Raw genomic sequence first — 17,342 nt, forward strand, 5'->3', positions numbered from 1 at the left:
AAATATTACCATTTCAGAGCTTCAAGCTCAGCTAGGAACTACAGATATGTCCATCAAGTCTACAAAGGAGGAAGAACGGAAATTCCGTATGATGATCAATGACAAAAATCAAGCTCTGCATAAGGCACAGGAAGAGATGGAACAACTGAAGATGAAAATGGATCAAAAGCGCAGAAGGAGATCAAAGCTGAAATTAGTCTTACGGCTCAAGAGGCAGACTCTTCAGACATTGGAACTCACTTATGAAGCCTTACAGCTGGAAGCAGAAGCTTTTGCAATCTCAGCAGCTCAAGCGCTTAACTACATCAATAACTCAGAGACAGCCAATATCATGGTCCAGCTAACTCAAGAGGAATATGACTTTCTGAAAAGAAAAGCTAAAGAACAAACTTCACTAGCAGAGTGGCGAATTTCGGTATCTGAGGAAGAAAAACTTGCAGCAGAGCACAGCCGAGACTTGGCCTTTAGGAGATTGCAGAATATATATCCTCATAACATTTCAAGCCAAAGGAATATGACTGAGCAAACAATTCGCAATGAAAAGAGCAAGAAGAAAACAGGGGAACATGCTATCAGAGTAGGACACCAAACCAATCAAAGACGCTTTTCTAAAGCTCAGACAAACTCACCAACCAGAGTTAATAAAAGGAATATACAACAGCAGTTCAGAAACAACAACTACAGCAATTTAGTCAAGAAAAAGAAATCATCTATTTTCGTTCGAATAAGAACTTTTCTTGTAAGGAAGTTGTCGAAGTACTTTAAATGATTGGCAACACAAAGGTCTTAATGCTTTCTCTTTCAGAGCTATTCCTACATCTAGAAGTCATGTTCCCTTCCATGGTTATGGTGCTATGCACCATAACTATGACAAAATTAGGTTCAGAGTCAAGTACAATGTAATCTTACAATTCACTTGACAAGTAATATCATTTTGGACATGAGCCAAGGAGTTTAACTGGCACCAAGTCATTTGTAGCCTGCATTTAGCATGAAAAGTCAATAGCAAATCAGCTTGTGAAGAGAGTATGACATAGAAAACAAGAAAATGACAATCAAACAAAAATCCAACTTACAATGTATAAACTTCAATTTTTACTGAAACATTCTTGAATAAGCTTTTTTCTCCTGTTCACGCCTATCAGCAATCTGTTAAAATTGCAACCACATTTAAAAGTACTCAACACATGGCTCACCAAATTATTCATGTAAAACTGGAAACTCACCTTCTTCTTTGCAATAGATAGCTCTTTCTTAATACCACCTAAAACATAAAAGCAAGCCTTTATTTCTTCCAGTCAGATAGAAGTATTTGCATATAAATCTATTCAAAAATTGTTAAAACAAATTCAAATTTTGTTGCTCAAGGCCTCAGGCTTCTAGGTCTCATACACTTCTAATTTTCCAGTCACTACCCAAATTCTACTGGTTAAAGCTTATGAGAACATTTTTTTCAGCAGTGCATAAAACGAAGAAGTATTGTTTTGGCAGAAAGTATTGTCCAGAAAACAGAAAATTTATCATACTCCAAAAATAAGATGATATGTATTTCATACCATCAGTTGGCTCCAATTCTAATGCTTTGCTAAAACTGTGAACGGCTGCATCAATGTTATTGAGTGCCATATATGCCTGAAAGACATACAAGAAAAACTAGCCACTGAAAATGATTTTCCACAAAAGACCAAGATTGTGAAGCAACTGCAAAACGCGTGCACCAGAAAAATGTGACACTACTAAACTGGTGAGTCTATTGCTCGTTTATCATGAGTGTTTCCTAGAGTTGAACTGTATGTATACTAGTGGAACAACAAATTCATCCAGTAAACAAGCTTAAGATATGGAACTGATAGCTGGTGTAAGCCGTGTATCATTGTTACAATATGAAAAATAAAGTTGGTAGATGTTATAGTTAGATTAACATGACACAAAAACCTGGCCTTGGCGGTAGAAAGCTTTTGCATTAGCTTCTCCATCACGAATAGCAAAGTCTGCATCCAGCAGTGCTCCTTTAAGATCTCCTAACTTCAACTTGCAGACCTGAAGCAAGGAGGTCAAATGTTATTTGGCACAACAAAAGAGCACTCCTGAATAAGTTAAAAGGAAAGAATTGAGTGGTGAATAAAGCAGTTACACAGTACATAATTCAGTAAGGAATATTCAAAGTGATTAATATGACTTTGATCACCTGCTATATAAGCCTTTCACATGATCTAAGAGCGAAGACATGCATATAAGCTCCATAAAGATATACCTGGATAAGTGAACTGGTGGAAGTTTTTTCTTACTTTTCAGTTGAGACACAAGTAATTAATGTCTTCAGAACAAAGAAGACAATTTTACAATTTATACAACAATGAACTCATAAAATTTCGGGTAAACTACAACAAGCTTCCCTGAGGTACAATGTCCCTTCTTGTTTAGAAAATTACTAATATCCCCTAATTTTAACGGCCGCTTTTTACAATTTTTCAAAATTTTCCATCCACTTTGGCCCACTTTTTTTTACAATTTTTTTTTAAAAAAAGAAAAAATTATAGAAGGGCAAAGTTGACAATTCCGAAGCTGCATCCAATAAAACATAATTTCATCAAACAGGGGGGGGGGTTATATTTGTAAATTTTTAAACAATTAGGCGGTATTCATATTATGTCAAACTTGAGGGGAGCTCATTATAGTTTACACTAAAACTTGAAACTTAGATAACCTGTAAAATCAGGTGGGGTGTCAAAGGAAAAGAAAAGGATACGATGCTTCAAAATCTAATTAAGGAGAATTGATGCAGACACATAACTTTTTATATGTCTAGCTATTCTAGGACCCAGTGACTCAATTCATGGAATGAAAATATGAAAATGTAGACTGCAGTACAATATTGTTACTCATATTAATGGTTTAAAAACAGAAAAGAGTTTTTATGTTCTCTGTACAGAACAGCATGAGAGGCTTTCTGCAGCTTTGATGGGAAGATAAGCAAGTTCACACAAATATTAAAGATAAATCTAGAATGAAATAAGAGAAGTCATAGAAAATCAAGCCGTTCATCAACTGAGATGTCAATGAGAATCCACGTAACCTATTTTTCACAGAATCTCAGAATTGGACATAGCCCAGTTATCATTTGGTTAGTTGGTCTTTCAATCAACAGAGTTCGTACTTGGTTTGTGCGCATATCATATTAGAACATCACTAATATAGGTGCTATGTCCATTGAATCTGATAGCCATTTCAGAGAGAGTGAGAGAACAGAATAACTTACTGAACTATTCGTTAGGATTTGAGACTTTGTTTTCCTCAGAGAATCGCACTGCACTGCACAAAACATGTGTATGCTGCAATGAGACTAATGCAACTACTTCATCCATATTCAGTCATTAAACATTCTTAAAATCAGGACTCTGCAATAAATACTAGGTACACCTTGATCAATGTCTTTCATCTCCCAGCATGAATCCAGATATTTGAGGGCCTTACGATACTTTCTTATTGCCATCTTGTACTCATGCTTCTACATATGCAAAAAGAACAACGATATAATAAATGTGTTGCAAACTAGATTATGCATTCCTGGCATACAAATCGTTTTCATGCCTTTATATGCCATTTGAAGAAAATAAATTAAGTACTGATTTTATTTACTGTTGAAAATATTACAGTCTATGAGTCATAATACTCTTGTTCATGAGTAAGAAAACAAGCCATCCATTGCAGGAAAACTTGGAGCCGATAGCACGAAAAAGCTTATTACAAAGTAATTGACTACCTTGTACCACTCATTTCCCAAGACTTTGATGGAGTCTACAGCAGTAATCATCCAAATGACATCATTGGGTTTGGGATCAAGATCCATTGGCCAATCAGGGTATAAATCACCATCTCTAAAGAAATTAATTGTCCCATCATCTGCGCCCTCAGGAATTTCTCCACAGTCAATGACCACAACATCGATGGTGGGACAGCAGTTGTCTATTGTTGAAACATACTCAATTGCACGAACCACCCCTAATCCTCTGATCACCTTACCAAAGACAACATGCTTTCCATCCAGGTGAGTAGCCTGGGTTGTAACAATGAAAAATTGAGACCCGTTGGTATTTGGACCAGAGTTAGCCATTGATAGCATCCCTTTCCTTGAGTGTTTGAGCTCAAAATTTTCATCTTCAAATTTCACTCCATAAATGGATTCTCCAGCCACTCCATGTCCATCAGATATATCACCCCCTTGGATCATAAACCCTTTGACAATACGATTAAAGTGTGAACCCTGTAATTGAACCCACATCAAGACAAGAGAAGGAATGAGATCAGAAATTTAACTGGAAGTAAAATGACATAATGTCTTGACCAAGTCTGGAGCACACATTTTCAAAGGCTATATGGATTACAAAGGCACATTGAAGATTCACATGTTCTATAATCATGACTATCAACCATACATCTGTAACAAGTTTACAATCGTTTTGGTTGAAAGCATACAAAGTCATCCATATTTAAACTCTTCTACTGATTTATAAGAAACAAAAAAGATGGTGAAATCCTTCAACTCGTTGGTGGAACAGAGAATTTAAACAACGTTTAACTACTAAAATTCCAATAATACAGGAGAAAAAAACAATTCCAAATCCATTCTAGAAACAATTGCTGGCAACTGTGCATTCCGATTTCTCTATGATTTTCCACAGAACAAAAGTACTTTTCAACTGCTTTTACAGTGCCTTTGACTCCAAGGCATAGGGTGCATCCACTGCCATGACGAGAAAACTCATGCAAACAGGAATCAAGCAAATAAGTGGGTTATATTCAACAGTTCCCAGAAGTGACATCTGAACCTTCAACTATACAACACGCACATAGACAAAACCAAATGCAAAAGACGAAGAAAAACATAATAACACAACAAACCCATAACAAAATGCATTTAGATTCTAATCGAGAAATGCAGACATCTGACTGTTCGTGAGTGTGTTCATCAAATAAACCTTGTAATGGAGGGGACGGCCAGTGTGAGGGCTGATGCCCTTCTCCCCAGTACAGAGAGCTCTAAAATTCTCAGCAGTTTTAGGCACCACATCTTTGTATAACTCCACCACTATTCTCCCCTCCATTTCTCCTCCAATACTGATATCCAAATAGCACCTAGGATTCACCATTCTCACGGAAACGAACAAACCCAAAATCCCAAATCCCTTCTAAAGCAAAAACACACACTAACAACCTCCCCCCGGATGAAGTTGACGCCGAGACCCCCCACAGTAAACGCGAGCTGCCAGATCAATGAAAAGCAAAAGAGTTCAGTCATGGGAGATGAAAAGCAGAAAAGAAAAAAGGGAAGGCAAACATTCTTTGTGTTGGCAGGAGGTTTTACAAGGGTTTGCGCTCAGTGCTTGGTGCAGAATGGAAATTGGCGAGGCGCAGAATGGGAAGGGACTTGTGTTCGTGTTGTGTGTGCCATTAGTAGTAGAGTAGCGGGTACATACAAGAGAAAGGTACAATCTTGGACAGCTATACGTACAAACAATTTCGGGAAATGTCTATATATGCGGGGCTGAAATGTCGCTGTCCGTACGTGATCATGGCGTTTGTCACGTAGCCCACGCACTGCAATTCTGCGGGAGAGTAGGCGCCTCCTCCTGTACCATGAACGCACCAATTACTGCACCTCCTTTCTTTTTCTTTTTCTTTTTCTTTATTTTTCCCCCTTTTTAATCCATATTTACGATATTTCTGAAAATTAATATTAAATTCAATAATAATAACATGTGTACTTTCCGATATAAGTTATTTAAAAAATAAAATAAAATAAATTATATACTAATTATGTTTATGTTTATTTTGATTGTTTGGCTGAATAACACAACCCATCCAAATTACTAGATTGAATTATTTAAAAAGAATAGCGATTTGTACGAAACTTTGAAATAACAATCGAACCCTCGTCTAAATCTATACCATATAAAAAGAAAAAATCTTTTTAATAATTTATTAATATTAATAACTATTTATATATTTATAGAGACAGTATATATAAAAATATAGTGACAATTACGTGTGTTGTTATTGAATTGTTATTATATATGTGCATTAAAAATATACCATTACAAATTTATTTATTACTAATTATTCCTAATGATACTTATTACCCATCACTGACTCTACCAAAAATTTTAAAATTATCACCATAAAATAAAATCTATTGATAATTTTAATATCATAATACAATTCGTCATTACTGACATTTTCTTTTTTATACTGTAGTTGATATTTTTAAAGCTATTCTTTTTTTCTTAACAAAATTAAGACCAGAAAAAAGATGACCAACACGACAATTCTCCTTTAACAATATATGTGTCTATCATTGATTAACTTGAATTACAGTTCCAGCTCAAAAGATGAAAGCATCGTTATATTTATATTAATATAAAAAGAAAATATATTTTTAAGACGATTTATAATACATTTGTATTATACTTTAAAAAGTAAAAAATTATTTATTATTATATGTATGAATAGCTCATCACGACAACCGATTCTGTCAAAATGAAAGATGGATCAAAACGCTTCTCATAATAAAATTATAAATTTAACGTGACAAGCAAATTCATGTTACAGGGCATTGGATTTTTATGATTCATCAAACCATAAAAATGTGTTCCAAATCTTACAAACTTGGAATTCCACAATGGCCTGATTTTGATCCAAATCTTAACTTATTCATGACACATACATTCACAACCAAATTTCTAATTCACCACTCTACAATTTTTCCGTATCTCTCCTTCCTGTCCTGTAAGAACACCAATACAGCTCATTTTCGCCATCGATTTCCCGAAATCCTTGGAAAATAGAAAGGGGAATTTGCTGTAACTCAACACCAAAGCAGCAGTCTGATTGTCGCCCATGAGATCTTGGTCCGATTGCAGAATCCCAGAGTTGTTGACAAGGCTCCTGAAATAGCTGTTATCGAACTTGCTCGAAGTAGCAGCATCCAATGCAACCAAGTTGGTGTCGGAATCGTCTTGATTCGGGCAAACGATGCGCAGACTTGCTAGTAGCGATTCGTCGAGTATCGGGTCAGGATTGCCGGCACCGTCGAAGTTGAAAAGTCTCGGTTTAAATGTAGAGCATTGGGCGAAGCCGATAGTGTGGCCGCCTGCGTGGATGAACACGTCTACTTTAGACAAGGAAGGATTGTATAAAGAGAGATAGACAACTGCTGAATCCATTTCTAGGTTCTCGTTGACGGTGAAAAATCTTCTATCATATCAAATTTTGATCTTTGAATGCTATCTCACTTTTAAAACTTCAATTTGATTTAATTATATTTTTTAATGTAAAAAAGAATTGCATATCAATTTAGTGCAACATGTTTCAAGTGTGTAATAGAAGACCCACACTATTCTGACGCCTACTTAAACAATAAGGAAACACAAGAATGTCCTTGAAACCTAGAAAATGATGTAATAGGACAAAGATCCTTGTGATTTTTATTTGATGGGCACATGACATCATAAGTAATGTAAGCCACACAAATTAAATCAGCAAAGTATAACGTTACATACTTTATTGATGTGATTGATTCAAGTGATCAGTACTAGAAATATTCTAATTGGTTTTTTTTATATGTATAACTCTGCCTTACTTTATATGATCGAAACGAGTATATTGTTTCAAGCATTTGAGGGTATACGTACTGCTGCTTGGCTATAGTTTTTGAATGAAGGAAATTAAACAAATTTAGGATTGATACAACCTACTTTACAAATTAAAAAATAACGTTGTTTCCAAACTCGGATAAAAAAATAAGATGATTAAAACCAGTACAACCCAATAATTTGGCACAAAACTTCCTTATGGAAGGTTCCGTGTTCGAATTTAAGTGTGTGCATGAGTGTAAAAAATGACCAAAACCAGTACCTGAAAGAACTACCATGTCCTTCAAATCAAGGCCCTTGGATACGAACTTTGCGGTAATATTCTCCAAGGGTTCAAAGGGTGATGGGAGGTCTGTGTTGGCTGCAGTCTCATTTGCAGTTAGGCCATCTCGACGGCCCAAGGCCACCTGCCAGAAGGGACCTCCTGTCTGATGATATTAGTAGTAGAAAGGATCAGCAACATCCGAAAGTTTTGGCAAAAAAAGAGGAATCATCTTCTAAACAGAATATGTAATTATACCAGAAAGACAGCATCCCTGGCAGCAAGAGTCAGTATATCAGTGCAAGAGACAGTCGACGGGCAAGCTTTCTCAACGTTTTCTTTTATTGCATCAATGACTTCAAACCCGCGGGCTGAATTCCTATTAGGGAACGCATTCTTCTCTCCCGTGAAGTTGCTGCTATCATCAAGTAAGACAGATCCTTCACAGCCCTACAAAAAAAATAATGAAGTTGAAAAAAAAAAAAAAACACTTTCTACGATAGATGCATGCGTGCTAATGTAGTTACATCAACGAAACAGTCATGGAAATGTAGGCGGAGAAGAGAGGCAGCAATCCTCGTCTCATTGACTATGGCTGATAAAACTCCGTTTCTGACAATCTTGGCCAGGTTGGGACAAGTACTGTCGTAAAACTTGTAATCAAGCTGACTACTACTAAACGTAATCTGAAACAAAAGGCAAACCAAAGGAATAGCCAAGAATGCAGAAGCCCTTTGTTTCATGTTCTCTAATGTAACAGGACAAGCAAAAGTATTAACAAATAGTAAGTGATCTGCACGATGATCAGCAGCAGCAGTAGCTGCAATTTATACTGATGAGTTCGTTATCGCTAATAGAGCATGACAAAGCCAACAAAGATGCCCATTTCAGTTAAGTTCGGCAAAGTTCCACAATGTGTGAGTGGGTGAAGAAGTCATCCAGTTCCACTTCAGTGAGTTATAGAATTCTCAAGTGTCCAATAAGTTCACCCCTATGCTAAAGTAGTGGACTCACATTGACTAACCTGCTGCTTGACAAGCAAAAACATAGTGATTTGATGTTACGAAATTTCATGCTGAGGCAGAAATGCAAGAGCAGAGCAATTTCACTGCCATTATAAAATGCCGAAAGTTACATTATATAATGGTACAAGTTGCCCAAAGACAGAGTTCAGGTGGCATTTCCGCTCTGGACCATTTACCTGCAGGATAAGATATAGTAATTGTAAACAGACAAGCAGGAGCATCTAGAGTCAATTATATGGTAATTGATGGTGGTGCTTATGTGATCATGTTCGATCAGAATTGCTATATTGGTCGTAATTCCTCTATCTTTTTGTTATATTTGGAAAAAAGAAATCAGGTATTCATCAACATATCAACTAAGAAAGCCAAGATTTCAAATCTTTTGATCAGTAAAACTAATTGCATCATTCAAAAAATTCAGAATCAACAGTTGGAAACAAATGGAGTGTATGAAACCCCAACCCCAGTGAAGTTGACAAAGATTATCTTAAATATAGTCTCCCACTCAAGCATTGGTTGCTTACAGGAAAGCAAATTACACCAAAAAAGAAGTTTAACACAGTGCACAATGATGTCAGCCATTTGCAGACAGAATTAGAAGCACAGTGGATTTGGTGTAAAATCTGAATATACAAAGCAAAAAGGAGTGGAGCATTTGGCAATCGGCAGCCCCTTTCTCATAACAAGACAAATTTTCAAGAAGCTCAGAGCACGTGAAAAAAAAGGGTAGGGGAAGTGGAGACGTAAAGGAATGTCAAACCACGCAGACATCCACCGTAGATAGCTGGGGTTTCCGCCGGAGTTCAAGAATAAACATCTCTAGATTTTGATCGCTTGGTTTCTGGAATTCGGGGATAATTTGGTGAGGATTTCATTTTTTTAATAATTAATAATTAATAAAGCAATGAATTATACCGTCTTAACATTATAAATCTTGATTACTTTTTCTGCATGATTCTTAGAGGGTGGTATGCTAATGTAGTGTGCCATTTGTGAGGCCTTAAACCCTCCCAGTCCCAGTAGGATAGTTTTAGGGTTCTTCACTTCTTATGTAGGGATTAGGATCTATGACACCCACCCAACTTCATGGGTGCTTCAAACGTAGCTCAAGCCATTTTCATTTTAATTTTTTATAACATACTTATTTATTTTTATATTTGACTTTTTAGTGCAAAGACACAAAAGTATTTCTAAGGTTTGAGATTTAGCTACTAATAATATTAGTCAACCACCCCAAAAAACAATAATGCACTTCACTCACCATAAATAAATGTTAAGGGGAAATCTCATCAGCAATAAATTTGTTTGTGATGGAAATAGAGATAATTTATGTATGAGGTAAAAGAAATTTGTATTTTTTGTGGTGGAAAAAATATAAATAAAAGTGGGGTGGGCCACGTGTCAAGCAAGGGGGTGTCAAGGATATTGATGGTATTAGAGTATAGGCTAAGCTAGCACAAAGTCAGTCCAAATGAACGGTGATAGTTATGATTCCAATTATAAGATACGAAATTTAGATCATATCATCAAGTATTAATGTCAAATTCATATGACCTTTTGCTCACTCATTTCAATAGCTTCAAGATTCTCTCAAAGTCATATCATATTTATCAAAACATTTATAATTTTGAAACATAGTACACATACATAGAAATTATTATTATAAAAACTGACAACATAGAGGCAAATAAAAATATAACAATGCCAGATACAAGTAATGGGGCAAAAACCGAACAAGTGAAAGCATTATAAGTGTGTTTTTGAATTCACAGAATTTTAGAATGTATACAAGATTGTTTGTTTACAGTTGGACTATCTACAAGAATACAAACAGTAAATCCTACAACATTGTTTAATTACAGTCCTAACTCCACCAGACACAATTGTAACTTGAGCCATTTCAATTCCTATGGATTAACTTGATTTTCATATAGCTTCCCTCTGAAGGAGTTACACCCAAAACACATAAAAACTACACTTGTTTGCATATATTTCCCTAACTCAGGATTCAGACCCATGATTTGCAGCTCTATTTTCTGCATGGTATGCAAAGCAAAAGCCTACTGCTACAGACCCCTACTCCACCCAAAATTTCCCAGGATCCAACTTTCTCGATATGTCGAGCCAAAACTATTGGCCTCAACGATCCCTTAGCTGCAACAAAATGAAAACAGCACATAGGGAGGCCGGAGACAGTTGCCAGTTGAGGTCTCTTCCCATATGTCACCACCGTGTTAGATTTACATACAGGCACTCTTGATCTGGTTAACATTCTGATCTTGATGAGGAAAAAGGAGGAAGAGCCTCGAGAATTGACCTAGGAGAAGGGAGGACGGATGCTGCTAAATGGAGTGTTTGAAGACGACTTCCTTGGCTACTCCTACTGGAAGAAAAGAACCATGCATGAAGCTGAAGCCACAAACGTTCAAAGTTAAATGATGTGTGCAATGTCACCAAAGAGAAAAGACAATGCAGATAGAAGCTCTTACTTGTTACTCAGTTTCCCCTTCTTGATCTGTGTGTCGAATGGCTCAGGCAGTTGATCTAGCTTGTATCTTGGCCGCTCACTTAGGAATTGTATATTGTCCTGTTGAATATGCATAGATCACCACTTCATCAAAAACCAAAACCAGGAGTCTGCTGAAGTAATTTATCGAAAAGGGGCAGTGTGTGTCGGAAGTCATTACCGTCAATCTCGTCTCTTTAAAAGACTGCGGAGCATCAGACTGGTGCGAGTGGCTCATGAATGGATGATCTAGTAACTTACTGGCTGTTGGTCTATCAGCTGGATTTCTGCGGAAGCAGCATTGTAGAAAATCCTTACCTTCTGCTGAAAGTGTTTCAGGAATTGGTGGAGTCTCCTTTAGAACCTTGAATAATGCTGCAGCCTGAAATTTATATACAGTTCATCGACAAATCCTTGTGATAACTTCAGGCAGGTAAAGATTATCAAAATGAGTTTATTGGTAGATATGTGATGCTTACCCCTTCATATTCACTCCAAGGAGGTTTTCCATTCATCATTTCAATTATAGTACAGCCCAAACTCCATATATCAACTGCTAATGCAATATCACAATTACCATCTGTTTGCATGGCAGACTGCAAGAGCTGATTGAGTAACAAGATGTTAGCATATGCAGCATATTTGGACTAGAGTTGCTGGGACAGTAATCTGAAGTTTCTAAGTCTTTATACCTCTGGAGCCATCCAATACGGACTCCCCTTCAACGAAAGATTAGCTGTTTGCCCATTCAGCTTCAAAATGAAAATTTAAATGTTAAAATTCACATAACACAAGGGAAGAAGTGCTGAAATAATCTCAAACAAACATGAACCAGAAGAGCAGCCTGACAGTATACATCTCGTAATCAAGTTTCACAGTGTTTGGCATGTGTCAAAATTTTGTTTCCCACATCCATTCTCACAAATTCTTTAACTGTTACAAACTGGAACAGTTAGAAGGAAAAAGAGCTCTCGTAGAGCAACAGGTATCTGCTGGTAAAACTTGGAGCAAAAAGCTGCTGCTTCTTAAGCAGAAAGTCACCATGTATTATTCAGTATCAACAGTTACGTCATTCCCAGAACTAACATTAATCCCAAAATCTTCCGTCGTTCCTAATCATCATGGAAAATGCTAAGATGCAATTAAAAACTGAAGCAAACAACATAATCGACAAAGAATAAAATGATCTATACTAGAGATCCAAATTTTAAGCGTTGATTCTCTGTACACATGTATCGCATATATTACAGGATTAGGTGAAATGAGAGAGAGATCTGAAAGGGATATGATGGTACTAGCTTGAAATAGAATCCAAGCATACCAATAAAACTACTCAAACCTTGAAAGGAATAAACATGAAAGACTCATAATGCTAGACAGTCATCATGGATAATAACTCACATGTTTCGCCATCCCAAAATCAGCAAGCTTTACAACTCCATATGCATCAACAAGCAAATTAGCACCTTTTATGTCCCTACAACAATTGGAACCAGACCAGGTCAGCAATACTTGATGCTCCAAGACTCCAGATAATATGTTAAACTTGATGTTGTAACTTTTAACTTGAGAAGAGAATTCTTTCCAGGAAGGAAAAGAAAAATAAAAGAAATTTCGGATGTATCAACACTCTCTCAGACCCAGGCCAAGTCAAATGCAGGCATGTCCAATCACATCTAACAATCCCAGACCACAATACCAAATTTATGGAGTATTGTTCTCCTAATCCGAATATTATGAACACATCAACAAAATGGCACATGCTGAATAAGAGTTTTGGTTGTAAGGGTTACTTTTAAACCATAGAGGACATTGAAAACAATATTGCACATTTTAATGAAAACAAAAGTCGGGAAATAGTTAATATGTCTGAGAGAGAGATTTAGAGCCTGAGTTCGATCAACATATTATGCTGTCACTGCAACCATAACTATTGTTATTTAACAAATTCCAAAAATTTCTCAGCAACTGAAATTGAAAGGCAACTAATACCTTATACTATCATTTGGATCATGCCTGCCTATTGGAACGATTTTTCCAGTATGATTCATTTAAAATAGATTTACAATGATATCAAATGAATCTCAATCTAATCATCCACACCTCATAGAAGTATGTTACAGATTCGACAAACAGTTCTTCTTGTAATATACTTAGGCCACTATCATGATACATAAAAAAAAAAACCACAACATTACCTGTGTATGGTTTTCTTGCTGTGCAAATAAGCCAACCCAGAGAGAATATGACGAGTAAAATTGCGAACAACAGATTCTGTAATAGCTCCACAGTGGTCATTGATAAATTTACTAATTGAACCTGGATGGACGTATTCCAGGTATATGTAGAACTTGTCTCCAACCTGCATGAATGTAAAAAGTGAGACTCTTAACTGCACATGCTTGCAGAAAGATATCAAGCATCAGTTGAGCTTTGTTAAGAAAATTACTCACTATTTCACTACCATAATACTGTACAATATTGGGATGCTTTAGATGGCTGAGAACTTTAATTTCCTGTAAAGATTGACCAAAATGAGTGCAAGATCCTATTGTTGATAGACAAAGAAGTAGCATAGAAATTGTGCATAAAAATATCCAATCAGCAATCAAACAGATAAGTGGAGGGAAACACATATCAGCATATTAAGCCAATCACATATGGACCTTAGTAAATGATTCATATGTACACAAAAATCATGAGGTAAAATCTCAACCTGGAGTCTGAAAAAAAAAAAAAAGAAAATGATAAGCAGATATAGTGGACCACAACCTGCTCCAACTGTCTCATACACTCCGCAGATTTTGAATCATCTGGTAAAATCTCAACCTCTTTCATGGCACATAAGGCTCCAGTCTCTCTGTTGACAGGAACTAGTCACCAATGCATGTTTATGTTTTTAGTTGAAAGAATTGTATGTAACCATGCGTACCTGTTCGAAGCTACATATACACTTCCAAATGTCCCTCTCCCAATGAGCTTTCCTTTTTGCCATTGGGATTTAATACGTTTACTTCCAACTGGAGAAAGTGGATAGGGCTGTGAAGGGATGCTAGCTCCTGGAAATTCAGGTTTAGCAGCAAATGAGGAAAGTGGGCTGGATTGTGAAGGCGTAGAAGCTCCTGGAAAATCAGATTTCGATCCAACAGGGGACAGTGGAGCGGGTTGTGGGGACATGGCAGCCCCTGGAGGAAGAGGTAAGGGATGTACAGTCGCCTGACCATTACTTTCCCACCGTGGCAATGGGGATTCAAAGGATAGTCTGGTATTCAATGGTGAGGTGGGCCCTGGAGGGCTTGATGCTGGCAGGTGACAACTTACTCTTGGACTCTGAAGAGGAGAACTGTCAATGCTAGATGTTGTTCTCTCAGAAGGAATTTGATAAGAGAAACCTAGGCCTACATTCCCATCTGAATGAGGCATCTCTGGTGCAGACCAATTTTGGAAAACACCAGGAAGAGTTGTGTACACATCAGCTCTTGGGGGACTAAGCATCGGGCTAGAATAAGGACTGGTAGGAGCACTGATAGGGATATTGATACTGTGGGTCTCGGTGGACTTCTCTTTAGCATTTAGTTTGTGCTGTGACTTCTTAGGTCGTCGATTTTCAAAATGTGCTGCATTTGTTCGCATATCTTGGCTGACTGATCTACTGCAACATGAGAGTAAACCGAAATATAAGATAACTTGAATTTGAGAGATGAAATGAAAATGAGAGCCGGTTTCGCCGCAAATAATAGAAGTTATGGCTTGCAATATCATCTTGTTATTCAATCAAACAACAGGGGTGCTATATTCATATTCCTATCACGTCTCAGCAGCAACATGTCACATGAAATAAATGGACGAGCTTTACACCAACACAACATCGTTGAAATTCTGAATTGAAAAGATGCATGAATATAGAAGTTTTTTTAGTACGAAGAACATATCTATGACGCATCATAAAGCACAAGATCCGAATTAAGTTAAATCTTTTTTCCATTCTTCTCCTATACCTCTTAGGCCCATTGAGCCCCCCATCAATAGCTTCACCATTAACCGCCTCCGGCATCTCCCTTTCCCTGTCCTTTTCCCTCTCCTTCTCCTCGATTCCTCTCGGAACCTGAACCGCATCTGGAGACGGAAGGGGCACGCTGCAGGAGCTGGAGGAGGCGAACTTAGGATCACGCTGCAGCAGCACGCGCAACTCCGGAAGCGGCAGCGGCAAAGGGGACGGGGACACCGATGCCGACGCCGACCTGGCAGGCAAATTCTGGAGATGGTTGGCCGATCGCCATCCATCAACGTCATTTTCCGCCTGCCTCAATTTCCTGGCGCGAGTGTAGAGGCGATTCCTCCGCGAAGAAAAGAAGCCGGTTTTGGCGGAGTACCTGGTGGCTCCGTCGGCCCCATCCCCGATAATGACGCTGTCGTCATCGGAATGCGACTTCGTCGTAGATGTAAACGCACCCTGCCACCAATGCATGATTCACAAATATATCACAACAAAAACCAATATCCGAATCGTAATTCACATCAGCACGGTAGCCGGGGAAGGGGAAAAAGACAATCTCTCCGTCCTTCAGAAGAGAAAAGGGGAATGTAGCATGGCGGATAAAGAAGAAGACAACCCCGAAGAGCGGGGCGGCGGAGGAATATCTGCAAATGTATACGCAGGAGAAATACGGGGGACGGTAACAGACATACAAATATACTTGAAAAGAGTTTCCTTTTACCGCCACAAAAGCGGAAAAGAAAAAAGAATTAGGAGGAAGAGAAGAGTGAAGAGGGAGACAAGAAAATTGTTTGTTGATCTTATTTTGTAATAAAAATAATAATTGGGGAATTTGATACTACCAATGGAAATGGAGGCTCCAACTTCATCTCTAACGGATATACAAGAAAATCCTTATGGATAAACTCTTTTTCCTATATTCCCTTTCCTATTTTTAGTGTTCCACAAAACCCCCCCTTTCTTTTTTCCCCCTAAATATTATGAGTTTGTTTATGTAATTATGGAGAGACATATATTGTTTTATATATCTTCACAAATGTGGATATGAACTTTTATTTAATTCTTTTTGTTGGTATTAGTGAATTTTGATCTACGAATGAATTTATTTAATGAAGGGAAACAAGCGTTAAGGATACTGTATGTAACTTTTCAAGTTACAGAATGTTTATGTATAATTACACCAAATTTCAAAAGATTGGAGTATAATTATTCCTTAGATTTATAAGTACTATCGAATTGTGCGATTCTACATTGACTATCAATATAAAATGGTTCGTGTGGTCACGATGAGTTTGTATATACTCAAGTTCAAATTGGTTTTGAGCCAAGTTGATCGACCCAAATAAGACACACATCTTGAATCATTTAAACAATAAACAACAGATTATGAATATTTATATTATATTGAAAATACCTTAATGTGGTCCACACATCAAATATAATTGAAGAGGGGTACATCATACCTGACCATGGAAATTTAACAAGTCAATAAATAAGATGGGGAATTATAATAATATGTCCTATTTAAATAAAGAGCATAGCTCAAAAGTTAAAGATGACATTAGATTGGGACACTTATAAGTTAAATGGATCCAAAATCATTGACTTATATAATACGACAACATTATTACGTACAAAACCTTAGGACCAAAAGAATAGCGTAATTTGCTTGCAAATGAAATCAATTTTGGTCACAAACTTTTGTTGACCATGTAAACACACCCAGTCCAAGCACTGTAGCTCTGGTAAGATTTTTTGAGTATTCCCAAATGCTTATTTGATCACTTATCAATTTATTGTTCATTGGAAGCAGCCTGACTGATGTAGCACAATGTTTTTTTCCGTAAATATTAATTGCACGTTGACTAGGGCAAATAATTGGCAATATTTGAATGGGGGC

At 37.1% G+C, this 17,342-nt stretch overlaps 3 protein-coding genes across 9 annotated transcripts; all 3 read right to left on the reverse strand.

The window, feature by feature from the left end:
- Positions 728-5,659, reverse strand: LOC105177672 (peptidyl-prolyl cis-trans isomerase CYP40). Of its 4 annotated transcripts, none has more exons than XM_011100899.2 (10): positions 5,513-5,659; positions 4,980-5,263; positions 3,764-4,264; positions 3,421-3,508; positions 3,260-3,312; positions 1,936-2,040; positions 1,557-1,632; positions 1,227-1,264; positions 1,077-1,149; positions 729-980 (listed from the first exon to the last, which is right to left on the reverse strand). In XM_011100899.2, the coding sequence occupies exons 2-9, from the start codon at positions 5,148-5,150 to the stop codon at positions 1,096-1,098; spliced, it is 1,086 nt and encodes a 361-aa protein (XP_011099201.1). In that variant the 5' UTR covers positions 5,151-5,263; positions 5,513-5,659; the 3' UTR covers positions 729-980; positions 1,077-1,095. The 4 variants fall into 4 exon arrangements, with proteins under 4 accessions (XP_011099202.1, XP_011099201.1, XP_011099200.1 ...); XM_011100898.2 differs by lacking the exon at positions 5,513-5,659 and adding an exon at positions 5,366-5,506; XM_011100897.2 differs by lacking the exon at positions 5,513-5,659 and having other exon boundaries at positions 4,980-5,506.
- LOC105177673 (peroxidase 10) lies at positions 6,539-8,760 on the reverse strand. The gene is made up of 4 exons (XM_011100901.2): positions 8,442-8,760; positions 8,173-8,364; positions 7,915-8,080; positions 6,539-7,150 (listed from the first exon to the last, which is right to left on the reverse strand). The coding sequence occupies exons 1-4, from the start codon at positions 8,655-8,657 to the stop codon at positions 6,741-6,743; spliced, it is 984 nt and encodes a 327-aa protein (XP_011099203.1). The 5' UTR covers positions 8,658-8,760; the 3' UTR covers positions 6,539-6,740.
- LOC105177675 (mitogen-activated protein kinase kinase kinase 5) lies at positions 10,676-16,312 on the reverse strand. 4 transcript variants are annotated; one of them, XM_011100906.2, is made up of 11 exons: positions 15,444-16,312; positions 14,378-15,094; positions 14,218-14,305; positions 13,899-13,961; positions 13,644-13,807; positions 12,847-12,922; positions 12,138-12,197; positions 11,925-12,050; positions 11,627-11,827; positions 11,429-11,526; positions 10,676-11,322 (listed from the first exon to the last, which is right to left on the reverse strand). In XM_011100906.2, the coding sequence occupies exons 1-11, from the start codon at positions 15,911-15,913 to the stop codon at positions 11,205-11,207; spliced, it is 2,181 nt and encodes a 726-aa protein (XP_011099208.1). In that variant the 5' UTR covers positions 15,914-16,312; the 3' UTR covers positions 10,676-11,204. The 4 variants fall into 4 exon arrangements, with proteins under 4 accessions (XP_011099208.1, XP_011099207.1, XP_011099206.1 ...); XM_011100905.2 differs by having other exon boundaries at positions 10,676-11,319; positions 14,378-15,097; positions 15,444-16,310; XM_011100904.2 differs by having other exon boundaries at positions 14,378-15,097; positions 15,444-16,310.

The sequence above is a fragment of the Sesamum indicum genome, linkage group LG15 (genome assembly GCF_000512975.1).
Source record: "Sesamum indicum cultivar Zhongzhi No. 13 linkage group LG15, S_indicum_v1.0, whole genome shotgun sequence".
NCBI classification, from domain to species: domain Eukaryota; kingdom Viridiplantae; phylum Streptophyta; class Magnoliopsida; order Lamiales; family Pedaliaceae; genus Sesamum; species Sesamum indicum.